General features: G+C 33.6%; 1 protein-coding gene across 3 annotated transcripts in view; it reads left to right on the top strand.

Moving 5' to 3' along the window:
• Positions 1 to 316: 316 nt before the first annotated feature.
• Positions 317 to 14581, top strand: part of bicdl1 (BICD family like cargo adaptor 1) — a 37587-nt gene continuing 23322 nt past the window's right edge. For 2 of the 3 annotated variants that reach the window (XM_042761618.1, XM_042761617.1), the window contains exons 1-2: positions 317 to 1231; positions 5105 to 5320. In XM_042761618.1, coding sequence (XP_042617552.1) covers positions 833 to 1231; positions 5105 to 5320 — 615 coding nt within the window. In that variant the 5' untranslated portion in view covers positions 317 to 832. The remainder of the gene's footprint in view (positions 1232 to 5104; positions 5321 to 14581) is intronic. The other variant, XR_006160612.1, reaches the window with a different exon arrangement.

The following is a 14581-nucleotide window of genomic DNA, read 5'->3' as shown; positions in this document are numbered from 1 at the left end:
ATAATGCATATAAAAAAAATAAAAAAATAAAAAATATAAAATACAAATAAAAAATATAAAAACATAAAAAAACAAAAAAAAAAATAATAAGAGGAAGGAATAAACAGAAAGCTTAAATATCTTGAAATTGTTGTCAGAATAGGAAAATTAACCACATTAACCATAATAGTAAAATAAGAGAAAAAAATAAATTTGTTGTTTGCAAAATTTGATATATATAAATATATAACAAACTGTTTTGGATCAACCAAATAAGGCCAGTTTTGACCTTATCAATGAGAGATCATTAACCTTCAAGAACATACTGTGTTCCCCAACACACCAGCAACATTCATATGTCTTTCACCCAGTTCTTCTATAGCATATGGCGTTATCACAATCCACCAATGGACGGCTACGATGAGCAGGTTGATTAGCTGACGTCACGGGCGCAGAGAGGTTGGGAGGAGGCTCGTGCATGAGAGCCATCCGTGTTTTTGGGTGTCGTATAGGCCAGGGATGTGAGTTAGGGGCGACAATAATGGGGAATAACCGGGACCCCGGTGCTCTGGAGTGGACACAACGACTGGACGGTGATCATCAAGGGGGTTAAAGTGAAGATAAGCCATATCAGGAGTGTTTTACACAGATTCGCAAGGCTTGATGAATTATATTGGGCTCAGTGATCAATTAATTGTCACCGGATACCAGATAAAGCGCATATAATCATACTGGATACGATTTATCCATTTCCATGGCGTTATCATCGACCCAGAGCCAAGCAGGTCACCTGGACCCAGGACTAAAGCGGGCTCACCGGGTCTAAAGCGCTTGATCTGTCGTGTTTCCGGCGATGTCCGCGTCCTGCCTCGATCTGCGCAGCGCGATTTCAGCACCACCGCAGCTGGACAGCGACCGCATGGAACTAGCGCTCGATCCAAGCCGCCAAAGCTCGCCAGACTCCGCCGCGGAACACCAGACCCTCACGCTGCTACACACCGCGCCCGGGGGGCTCGGCATGGCTCTGGAGGAGGAGCTGGCCATGCTCACCCGCGAACGGGAGGAGGATCTGGAGACATCCGCCTCAGAGACACCTGTGAGCGGACAGGATTCTGACCTACTGTCGCTCTTCCGGCAGAAAGAGAAGGATTTGGTCCTTGCTGCTAAACTGGGCAAAGCTCTACTTGAACGGAACCAAGACCTCACAAAGCAATATGACAAAATGACCAAGGATTTAAACGACAAACTGGAGGTGAGGAACTCTAAAACTATATTTGAGTCTATACACTGCCAACAGTTTGCATTTTAAGAAAGTCTTTGGGAGTTTCTGCCATTGGATTCTTCCAGTTAATTGGTTTCAACTTATTATAGATATTTTCGACACAATTATCAACATGAAATACGACTAGGGTAACAAATAACTTGTTTGTGTGTTTTTTAATAAAAACGAACGTATCCTGAGCTCACAGACAATAAGTTACTGCTCCAAACATTGATAAAACAACAAAATATAAATCCATTCAAATGTAAACATAGTACGTTTTCATGCCCAGTGTATTCTGGGAAGTTGGTGAATGGGACTGAATCGTTTTTTTTTCTTTCATTGTATTACTATTTAAACAAACAAACAAAAATGCTGTGTTTGTTAGTTAAGAATATTGTATTCTCTCTCTCTCTCTCTCTCTCTCTCTCTCTATATATATATATATATAGGTATGATGACAAAATTTTCAAACACCCCTAAGATCAAAATGGATCACCGGACTAGACAGAGCTGAAAATTCCCTTGTACGAACGACACCAAGATTGTGAAGAATCAGTTGAGGATTGCGAAAGTTTTGAAGTATTTTTAATAAGGGGAGGCTGAGTAATATATAGTATATACATTAATTACCAATTGAAGTCCAGTGTGAGCGAAAATGCTTACTGGATCACACATTTTTTCTTGTAAATTTCTCATTTTATCAGATATTTGCATGAAATTTGAATAAAAGGTAGAATTTTGTTAGTTCTTTCAAATGAAATTCATGAAAAATGTCTGTTTTAGCTGGAATGGGCATCAGACCCATGGTACCCGCACTGAAAAACAACGTATAATAATAAGAGTTCATTCATATTCCGATAAACATTTATTTTCAATTATTTTTTAATGGTTTTAAACAACAATACACATCACTATTAATTGTTAATTCATATTCATACAAGTACACAACATATATTTATTGTCATTCACAAACAGACAATCAGTATTATTTTTTAATGGTTTTTTTTTTTTTTTTTTTGAACGATGCCTGCAGTGCATCTGACAGGGCGTTCGCTAATCTACCCGCCACAAATGTGACTACCCAATTTCCGCGATTTAGTTAAATACCTTCTCCTCTATGGATTTCGATGGAATTTCGTCAGTAGTACCAAGATAAAAGCTATGTATTTATGTCCAACTACCTTTCAGTTTTCGAGTTTAGTAGTGGTCCAAAGCTTAGATGAAGCCCACCGAACGGTTGAAATGCCACGCAAATTTTCCGAAAGTCGCGGTGACCTGAAAAACACCTCAGGGCTGAAATCCCGAAAATGTCCCAACGCTGCAGGGGTTTGCACTCAACGTCGTTAACGTCGTATTCAGGAAAAACATACTCCCACCAGGCGGCCAGGAATAGATATTGAATGACACACACATTAACAGTACCACGCGCCAAATGATTACAAAACACATTTTTGAGGCAGAATGTTCGCCGCGAGTGGTTGCTATGTCATCATACCTAATATATATATATATATACACTGTATATATATAAACAAAAGCCAGTACAATAAATGGTAGATTTTTAAATGGTTACAATTCAAATTATATATTATTTATAATAATCTGTAATACAAAAGTTTATTTATAATAATTAATTATAACTAATACAAATGATAAAATCAGTATGCAACTGAATCAAGTTTTTTTCATTGTAGGCCTATTTAAATAAACAAAAATGCTATGTTTGTTAGTTTTATTTACAATTAGAGTATAGTTTATATAATATACATAAAATAGATATATAAAAATAAAGCATGAATTAAAGGCAGAACAACATATGTCACAGTTGTATATATTGGATATCATTCAAATGATATGTATATATAAAAATAGCAATTTATTAATTTATAATAAAAATAGTTTTTTATAATAATTGAAAAATAAATAACAACAGCATAACAGGATGCTTTGTGTTCCTGAAAATAAGAAAAAAGAAAAGCAAATCCCCAAAATATCAATATTCACTTAAATCAAGAAGCTTTATTCTTATGAGTGTAATTTAATACTCCAGTGCTGTGATTGATTTCACAGGTTTGTGTTGTTTACATGGGTGTGCAGTCAGTCTGCTTTTTAATTATTAATCAAGATGTATCATAATCACTTAAATGAGTCGAACACATTTAGTCTCAAACTGTTAGTCTCCAGTTTCTTCCTCATGCTGAACTGCTGAAGAGTTCCCAACTGCAGCTGTGCTCAAAACTGTTTCTAATTGCACAAAAATATGCATAAATCCTAAAAGCAAATGGTTTTTAAGACTCATATTATGTTTTAAACACTTTTATACAGTCATCATATTAAAAAAGCATGTCTATGATGGTGAATGGCATGAGGAAACCACTAGAACCACAGCTAACGACTGTTTGTCAAGACCCCAGCGTTAACGGTCACTGAATGTGACTGTGTGAAGAGCTGAATCTGGTTCAGATCTATATGGGCTCTTATAGTCGTTCCAGCAATGCTGCAAGCAAAGCTAATGTGCTTTGGCTCTCTTCACCCATCTGAGGGCCAGACGCTTCTCCATGCAACTCTCCCTCCTGCCCAGTTCACATCTTTGACTTAAACCTCTTGTCTTAATTCATGACCTAGTTCGCAATTTTTTCCTTGCTCATATTTTCAGACTTATTTGAGGAATCGCTCACCCTCATACAAAAGCAAATAATCAGCACTGAAATGACTTCTAACAGTTAATTGCATTGATAGCCTTCTCAGTGGATTTCATGGCCCTTAATCAGTGCCGGATTTCATTTTCTGCAATTATAGCAAGAGCTCTCAGAGGTGCCTGGGACTCAACCTGACTGACCCTTTATGACATGAGAACTTTAAGTCTCAGACCATGAAATCTGGATGTCTGGCTATCATGGACTAGCATTATACCATATTTATCCCTTGAGTAGTACCTTAAGGGTATACATATTAGTACTTAAATGGTAGATTTTAGTACCTAAATGGTGCAGTTTAGTACATTTGAAAGAGTACTGCCCCAGTGACACCATTTGGCTTTTTTTTTCTGAAAGTGCATGATCAAAATGTAAGGCAACCAATCATATGCTGCTGTTTTACATGTCATTTGTGTGTGTGTGTGTGTGTGGGGTGGGGGGGGGTATTTAAATTATTTGATGCCACTACAGTTTACCGCATGTCGAAAAATCAGATCATAGAGCACAGAAATTTAATTTGATATTCTGTCTTTCCAAAGGTACTATATTTCACAAATATTTTTATTATAATAATTATTTGATCAAAAATACAGTAAAAAATTTAAAATATTATTACAGTTTAGAATAACTGTTTTCTATTGTAATATCTTTAAAAAGTATTTTATTCCTGTGAACAAAGCTGAATTTTCAGCATCATTATACTCCAGTCCTTCAGAAATCATTCTAATATGCTGATTCGCTGCTAAAAAACCCCCCAAAAACAACAACAAAAAAACCTTTCTGATTATTACCAATGTTAAAAAGAAGTTGTGCTGCTTCATAATTTTGTGGAAACTGTGATACATTGAATTTTTCAGAATTCTTTGATGAATAGAACATTCAAACCTTTCGTAAAATACTTTTACGGTCATTTTAATGAATCCTTACTGAATAAAAGTATTAATTACTTAAAAAAAAAAATCATACTGACCCCAAACCTTTTGAACATTGTAGTTCAAAACAGTAGTTTTGGTAGTTTTATTATATTACTAGTTTATTTGCTACTAAGTGCTTTAAACAAAACTATGAATATCTACTAAAGATTTGATGCCACTAACCTGGCAAACTTTGGTAAATCCAGGGATTTCCTCAATAAGTGTCAGTGACCCTGGTCTTTCTCTACCAGCTCCTGGAGCAGGAGAAGCACGAGCTGCGCCGGCGTTTGGAGAATCGTGAGGGCGAGTGGGAAGGCCGGGTGGCTGAACTGGAGACAGATGTGCAACACCTGCAGGGGGAGCTGGAGAGACATCAGGTGCAGCTGCGTGAGGCCGACCGCGACAAGAGCCGAGCCATCAGCGAGCTGTCAGAACAAAACCATCGACTGCTGGAGCAGCTCAGCAGGGTGAGTGAGATGCTCAGCCTGAAATGGTTACAGTTTGCACATTTATTTATATAGCACATTTTGTGGACAGTTCTGCTTTATATAGCCATGATAAATAGAAAGAAAAATAAAATACAAATACAAATAAAATGAACATTTTAAATCATTTAGAAATAAGAAAAAAAAATTGGAAGAAATAAATATTTAATATATAAATATATGTAATGCAATATAATATATATTTTATAATTAAAATTAATTATAAAATGTAAAGAAAAACAAAATAACAAAACAAATATAAATAATGCAAAATTCTGCTTTATATAGTCATGCTAAAGAAAAAGAAAACTGAGAATAAACATTTAAAATCATTTAGGAAAAATAATAATAAAAAATATATGTAATACAATATAAAAATGGATTAAAATCCATTTAAAAAGGAAAGAAAAATAATAATTAAAAAAACTAAATAATAATAAAACAAATAATAGAAAAGGCAAGGCACATTACAGAAACAGGTGGAAAACAAGACACATGCTCTGAATAAATTTCATGCTACGGCACAGTGTGTCCCCTCATCTTCCTGAGACACTGCTTTACGCAAACTCATCAAAATTCCACTACGCTCCAGTCCGTTTTCAATAATTCAACAGCTGTGCGGCTCAAAATTATGCAATCTACCTGTCTGACAATCCAGCAGGGCGACCTTGAAGATGTACAGAACATTTAAATGATAACCTTTAACTGTTGCCAGTGAATGAAACTTTTCAAAGACACTATTTTTTTTGTATCTTTGCGTTTGAATTGAAAATCTGTCTGTTTCACAACTGTTGCACTTGAATGTGTCATGGCCAGCAGATAGAAAATCTTTCATAACATGAATTGTGTGTTTGCCTGTGTTACATAGGTCCATTTATGGTACTTTAATACAAAAATTTATAAACCTATTAACCCAAAAATGTGCCACAGGTCTGTTCTGATAGTGTTGCAGACAGCAAGTCTAGTCACGTCACCTATTAGTTTATTTAGTTATTTTAGTAATTCAACTTAAAGTTAAACAAAAATGAGAAAAAAGGTTAATTTTTAAAAAATATATATATATTTTAAATATTTTATTTCAGGAATGTGAAATGCTCAAGTTATGATTTTTTATTTTTTTTGGGGTTTTATTTATAGCTTTATTTAACAATAAAAGTTGCTGTTGACATCAAAATCCATGTTATTTTGATGCAGTCACATGGTAATATAGCTAATAATAATACAACATCTGGCTCAGTGTTGTTTGGCTGGTTAGCTTCATCAGTTAGTTAGTAGTTATGTCATAACTAGACCATTCTGCAGGCAAAATGCATCTTTCTCCACTGAGGGATGTTTAAAAAGTGAATAACCACTACATTATTATAAGCCTCATTGAAGGAAAATTAATTTTTCTTTGCATCATCATTTATGCGTAACATCTTATCTTGATATTAATAAATAGGATTTAATAATCACATTTTTTTTAATATTTATATTTTTTTGCATCGGACTGGCTGAAGTCACTTTGAAACATGATGTAATTCAAAATGATGAATCGCTAATGTTGAATGAAGACCGTAATTTCTGAGCAATGACGGGAATTTGGCGTTTATTGATTTGGCAGGAAATTGAGATTTGCAGGTTAAATGCAACATTGAGTTTAGGTTGTGTTTCTATGTGCGACTCTTGTTCACAGGCGTATTTGAATTCTCATTGAGCATCATTGATTTTGCCCCGGGACAGCTGTGGTGTTGTGGCAAAGGTGCAGCCGAGGTCAGACAACAATCTCTTCCTGTATCAAAACAGCCGCGCTGCCCTGACAAGCTACTTTGAACTTAAATCTTAATGACTTTAACATTCAGATTTACTGCAGTTGTCAATAACATGCTTTAAAACTGTCAATCCTAGTCAGTTTCATTCACTCCCCCCACCCCACACACACACGTCCTGTCATTAGCACATGTGTTGCTATTAATATTCACACACAAATGGAAGAAGAATCGATGCTGATAAACTAATCAAGAGTGGCAGCGCAAGGGCTTCCAGCTGAGGGCAAAAACACCCACGAAACCAAAACATGTTCTCAGAAAATAATGGACTAATAAATAATGAAACCCTTTTATTTTGATCCACTGGGAACTAAATTGAATTAAAAAAGCAGTGCTTTTGACAGACCTATTTGGTTCACTCACATTGGATGAAGACTCGTGTTCCCCTTAATGGTGGACCAGTGTTTTTTTGGATCATTGATATTATTATTTTTGTTAATACTTTGAATTAGATTTTTTTTTTTTTGTTGTTGTATATTTTGTTGTCAATTTTTGGCATTTTTATTAGTTTGTTTTTTTCAGTTTTCATACATTTTTAATTTTTTTTAATTTTTAACTTTTTATTTTAGTACTTCAACTTAAACCAAATTAAAAATTGTGCTTTGGCAACTAGCTGAAATAATAATAATAATAATAATATATTATAAAATATTTTACATTTTAATTTTTTTATATTTTCCGCTTTCTTTTGAGGTTTTTGTGAATGCATCTGAGGCTTTTTTTTGTTTTACTTATTATTAATTATTTTTGTACTCCAACTATAAATGAAAATTAGAAATGTTGCCTTTGAAACTAACTGAATGAAATCACTTTTATGTTTATTTCACATAAAAAGTTTTTTTTTTTTTTTTTTTTTATAAAATAATCTTAAAAATTTCAAAACGCACCACATTTTAAATGGCTGTCAACTGAGAAAGATGCTTTTTTTATCTGAATGGTGTAGTTACAACATCTACCCTCTAACTACTAGAATGAACTAGTCACATCTTGACCACATGGTCATTTGGTTGGTTAACTTCGGTAGTGCTTTTTAACATTTTTAAGCAATTAAGCTAGCTGGTTGCTGACGGGGATGTTCTCGAAAGCAAGAAAGAGGCTCTGAATATGAGATAACTAGATGGGCTTGACAAATCTGCTAACGGATCTAGACCTGCGGACTCAGATGACCTTCTTTCTGTGGGACAAGTGACAGGAAATGACATAAACCAGAGAGAGACATGGATGAATTCAGGTGGGATTAGGCTTTAATCCAGATCCTCTTTAACAACAACATTACGTCCAGTCGACTGAAACCGAGCAAGAGAGGATAACAAGAACTGTGTGATGACTTACATTTACAGCAACAACCTCAAGAAAAGAAAATCACTAATGTGACCTCATTAAAATATTGCTTGTTTCTTCAAGACAGTGTTGAGATTAATTAGGAGAAAACTGAATCTCCTGCTCCTTCTTCTGAGAAAAACCCTGAAGAAGAGTTTTAAAAGAGATATAAAAATGTAAAAACAAATTTCTCGATATGACATTACAGTTCTATATTTTTAATATATGCAACAATTGCATTTTTATTTCTCTCAATGGTCTTTTAAGAGAAACATCTGAGACAAAGTTGACATATAAATAAAACATTAAAGCAATCAAATTTTCTTCTGGAGAGATAGTGACTATGGCAAGCCGTTTTATCTATAAAACGTACTATTATATATCTTCATGCTACTAGTACTTACTAGTATCTATTCTATTAAATACCAGTACTTATTCATTAGATACTAGTACCTATTAAATAGATACTAGTGCTTAATGTTAGATACTATTACTCATTTCTTAGATAATAGTACCTATCAAATAGATACTAGTACTTAATATTATATACTGGTACTTACTCATTGGTAACTAGTAACTATTCAGTTTATTACTAGTAACACATTTTGTTTTGACTAGTATGTATTCCAAAAGTGACTAATACATATTTTTTATATACTAGAAGTTACTCATTGGGTATTAGTACCTATTATTAGATACTTGCACCTTTTCAATATATAGTACAATTTGTTTATTACATACTTTTTTTTATCTATTAGATATTAGTACTTATTCAATAGATACTAGTACACATAAACTGTATTAGATACTTGTACTTATTCCAAATGTTCAAGTAAAAAATTTTATTGAACTAGTAATATTTTTAATTGAACTCTGCAGTGGTCATTTTGACTAGTCATAACATAAGACAAGTTAAAAAAAAAGCAGTTGCATATAATAAGATATTATAGTATAATAAGATTTGATACTAGTAACAATTACAAAAGATACTAATGTCAAATAAGTACAAGTGCCTAATGAATACCTACTAGTATCAATTAAATATGTACTATTATCTAATGAAAAGTAATAGTATTTAACAAATATATTCTAGTATCTAATGAAAACTTACTAGTCTTATTTAAAAATATGCTAGTTACTATTGGAATACATACTAGTCAGAACTGAATAACTGATATCTGAATGACAGATCCCCATAGAAGTCAATGGCAAAATTTGAAATGTGTTACTAGTCACTATTGAAATAATACTAACATCTAATAAATAAGAAATAGTATCTAATGAATAAGTACTAGTATCTTTAAAAAGTTACTAGTAATAATGCCAGAATACTAATAAGAAGCACTAGTAACTAGTAGAAGCATTAGCTCTTAATGGACTAGTTACTAGTATCTAAAAAATGCAGTATTAACTAGATACAATTACGTTTTAAGTATTAAATGTTAAAACAGCTTGCCATACAGTGACAACATAACTAGATAATCAGAATCAGAATCAGAATGAAGTAGAGCAGCTCATAGGTAAAGCTTAGCAAATACAGACAGCATAAGTGTTTAGCTAATATACTACTGAACATATTGTGTTCTGTTGGACAGATGCTTTCTGTTGCGCGCACACACACACACATACACACACACACACACACACACACACACACACACACACACACACACACACACACACACACACACGTCTGTCTGGAAGCAGGGGGTTGTCAAAAATGCCTGAACCCTAGCAGCCTAATCTGATCAGAGAAAAGCATTTCACTAATTACATTACAAAGGTTTAGAGAGAGAGATGTGAAGGGGGTGGACACACAACAATATAGACCTACATTTCATTACCAAGATGGGGTGATTCTGAGGCTTTAATAAATGATCATATTGATTATATTTTCACTGGTACGCTGCATTGGAAATAAATGGCAAAGCAACATCGGTAACAGGACGTGGGATCACCACAATGTACTGATGCTGTGCTCAGACAGCAGGAGCACTGATACAGCTTTAAAAAGAAGAAGAAAACCTCTGATCCCTGCTATGATTTTGAAGTAAAACAACTGGAAACACTATGATGCTAGTGTATTGCCAGGGGGATGCAGTTGGTTTATGGAGTGTAAACAATACCTCCCACAAATATGCACAAGAGATCCACACGTGTACACAGCAATCCACAGATGCACAGAAGAGATCCACACGTGTGCATAGTGATCCACTAATGCATGCAAGGGATCCACACGTGTGCACGTCAATTCACAATTGATTACAAGAGATCTACACGTGTGCACAGCAATTCGCAAATGCACACAAGAGATAAACACAGGCTCCATTCATAAATGCATGCATCAGAATGTGAATCTATATAAACATTAACGTCTTTACTCAAAATGTGTTGAGACTGATTTCACTCCATGAGGGTGTGCTGGGAGGTTGCAACATGGTTGCTAGTTCAGGCTGGTTTCTAGGTAGTTGCAATGATGTAAAAGTATTGCTATGCAGTTGCTAGGGTCTTCTGGGTGATTGCTAGGTGGTTTCGTCCTGTCTGGTTTAAAAGGTTATACAGTATATCAATATAGATTATATATAGAACATTAAAAGGATAGTTCACCCAAAAATGAAAATTTGGCATGATCTTTTGGCCTCATGTTATTTCAAACTTGTATGAGTTTTTTTCTTCTGTTGAGCACAAAAGAAGATATTTTAAAGAATGTTAGTACCAATTGCTGGTAACCATTGACTTCCATAATATCGTTTTCATACTATAAGAGTCAATACAACTTTATGGCTACCAAAAATATTCAAAATATTTTATTTTGATCAGCAGAAGAAAGAAACTCATACAGGGTTGAAACATTATGAGGGTGAGTAAATCATGACAGAATTGTCATGTTTGGTTGAACTATCCCTTTAATACATCATGTTAGAGGTTTGATTGCATCCCTATCAGCACTAGTATAGTGATGGTTGCCTTAGACAACACTAGTTATTTACAAAAATGGTTGTCTTTTATCAATATTGCTGTTCCTGGGGTTACAGAAAAGCTATTTTAACCCTCTCACCACTCTTTAAATGCGATAAAATCACTGTGGAGTGGTTTATTGCTTTATTTTGTGATTTGCTGTGTGAACCGTACAGCAGTCTAACTTTTCATCTGAGTGTCTCCAGTTTATATTGCAGAAATGTCACAGGTTTCCTCCCCTGACAGTATGACTAAGGGAAATCATCACCACCAATCACTATTCCCACATATCGCTATGGCAACCCCTAATGTTATGTCCAATTCCATGTGTTACCATGGAAACGTGATTTCCAACCCTCTCACAAAGTGCTGTGATGGAACCTATAACTAATAAAGTGTGAAGACTTGTGAATCTGCATTTTAAATTCCGTATACTGTACAAGTGGTTTCTTTAGCACTGCTCTTCGTTCGAAGCAGGATCCGCAGTCATAAATGAACACGCAACCTCACAGATAAGATACAACGCTTCACGTGACGTGCTCAATAAAAACGGCCGGCATGTGACCCACGCATGTGCCACGGGTCATGTTGAGCTGCGAGAGCTTACCCTTCTTCACTTCTGCCCACATTCATCAGCGCTCGTACACAGACACGATTCACACTGAAATGACAGCCACCAAAATGACTAATGACTAAATGCCGTCATGAATGATGTTAGATCCTGTGGGAAAGAAAATCACGGTTAAAATACACTAGATATGTTTGATTAAATCGGTTGCTTCTCAGGTTCCTGGGGAAAAGATTTTTTCCAGATACCAGTTTGTGATCAAAAAGTCAAATGCAAACATTTCTCATCAACTTCAAGATTAAATGATCTGAGCTACACTCATTTTGTATCTCTATATTCACACTGTATGAAAACTACTGGCTCATTTTTGTCTGTTTTTTAATAATAATAATAATAATAATAATAATAATAAAAATAAAATCTTAAGTAAAATAAAACTGAGAACTCAGTTTAGTCTCTTGAACCAAGAAAAAGCAATGAATTTTCTCTCAGTTGAATGGAACAGGGAATATTCTCAGAATGTTCTCTCAAAGTTGTGAACAAACATTTCAGTGACGTTAACAGAACGTTATGTGGTCTTTAATAATGTTCTCAAAACATTAGCAGAAAAACCTTATTTATACATCATTCATGGAATGTTTTTGTCTCCCTGAAATGTTTTTTTAAATGTTAGTACTTGTTTTAGAATGTTCAGAGAACATTTAAATGTAACATTAATGATAGAAAAGTTTGAAATGGAATGTTCCCTTAACATTTATATATGTAAAAAAAAAAAAAAAAAAAAAATCATTTTTAAAACATTTAAAAAACAACTAAATGCTTGAACATTTTCATAACTTAATGGGAATGTTAGACAAACTTTTCATACATCTTGTTATTTGTGTATGACAACTATTGACTCATTTGTGTCTGTTTTTATTTCTCCTATAAGGAAAAACTTCAAAACTATTTAATTCAAACTCTGAGCAATCACGTTTCTCTCAGTTAAATGCAACAGTGAACTTAATCAGACCGTTCTGGCAAGTTTCTCTCAAGGTTATGAACAAATGTTAATGTTAAAAGAATGTTTGTTCAAAGTTATGCTTTCCAATAAGGTTCCATAGTTAACGACATTATTTAACATAAACTAACAATGAAAAGTTATTCTAAAGCATTTATATTAATCTTAGTTAATGTGGATTTCAACATTTATTAATACGTTATTAAAAGTTGTATCTATTTATGTTTTTTAATGGTTCTGAGCTAACGGACTAACAATGAACAGTTTTATTTTTATGAACTAATGTTAATAAAGATTATTAAACACTGTATTGCTCATTGTTAGTTAATGTTAGTTAATGCTTTAAATATAGTTAAGAAATTGAACCTTATTATAAAGTGCTACCTTTTTAATGTTCTCAAAACATTAGCACAAAAACAATATTTATACATTGTTCATGGATTTTTTTTTTTTTTATGAAATGTTTTATTTTAACTTTTTGTAAAATGTTATTAGTTGTTTCAGAATGTTCAGAGAACATTCAAAAGTAACATTCCAATAAAGATAAAAAATGATAGCGTGGAATATTCCCTTAACATTCAAATAAAGAATTACATTTTTAAAACATTAAAAAAAAAGTAAAAAAAAAAAAAAAAAAACTGGATGCATGATCATTAAAAGAGCATTCAGAAATAACATTTTCATAACTTATAGAAAAATATTTTTAAAACATTTTTGTTAGCTGGGAAGCTTTAAATAAAATAAAAAATCAAATCACTAACCTTGTAAAGATAAACAGGAAGTTATATTTGATTGTTTTTCCTGTCTAACCACAGACCGGCAGAAGATTGTTTCTGTGAAGTCTATAAAGCCCACTGTTCCTGAAAAACCTCAGTCATTTCAGCTTGTACCTGTCACTAGAATAAATGAAAGTTAATACAGATAACGACCAAAACAGCTTCAGCTCCCTCAGATTCCTCCTGTGATCACTTCATGAATCAGCTGGGCAATAATGAATTCCTGATGACATTTTTTTTGCCCTAAACAATATCAAACTAATGAGAAGTTCAGCAATCTGATTCAGGGTTACTGCTACTCATAACATTTCTTTATCTGTCTCCAGTCTTCATCTGCAGCAACAGAAAGTTGAACCCAAGGTCGAGATGGGTGATCCACTTTGTTCAACAGCTGAGTATTATTTTTGAAAGAGAAAGAAAAAAAATCAGTTTTTGTTCTTGCTACTTCTTTGTAATTCTTTGTGAAATTTATTAGCAATTTCTGTGTCAGTTTTGTCCCCCAAAAACCTACACTTTTTTTGACAGAACCATTACAAAGCAACTTTGTACCTTATATATCGCCTAAAAAGGGCATATTAGTACTTTAAACAGTAATATGTGCAATTAATGTGCTATTATGAATCTTTAATGGGTGTATAAGCTATCAAATTGTCTCGTTAAGGGTAGGATTTAAATAATTTTTTACGCATTTTCTTTTTCTGAGAAAAAAATATATATGCAGTGTTTCTTAATGTTTACAATAGTCACACACAATGGTATTTACAAAGCAGTCCAAAGATTACCAAGATTAAGAGGACCAATCATTGCTACTTA

The sequence above is a fragment of the Cyprinus carpio genome, chromosome A8, assembly GCF_018340385.1.
Source record: "Cyprinus carpio isolate SPL01 chromosome A8, ASM1834038v1, whole genome shotgun sequence".
NCBI lineage: Eukaryota > Metazoa > Chordata > Actinopteri > Cypriniformes > Cyprinidae > Cyprinus > Cyprinus carpio.
Note: the sequence above shows the minus strand (reverse complement) of the source record. Positions and strands in the feature narration are given on the sequence as shown.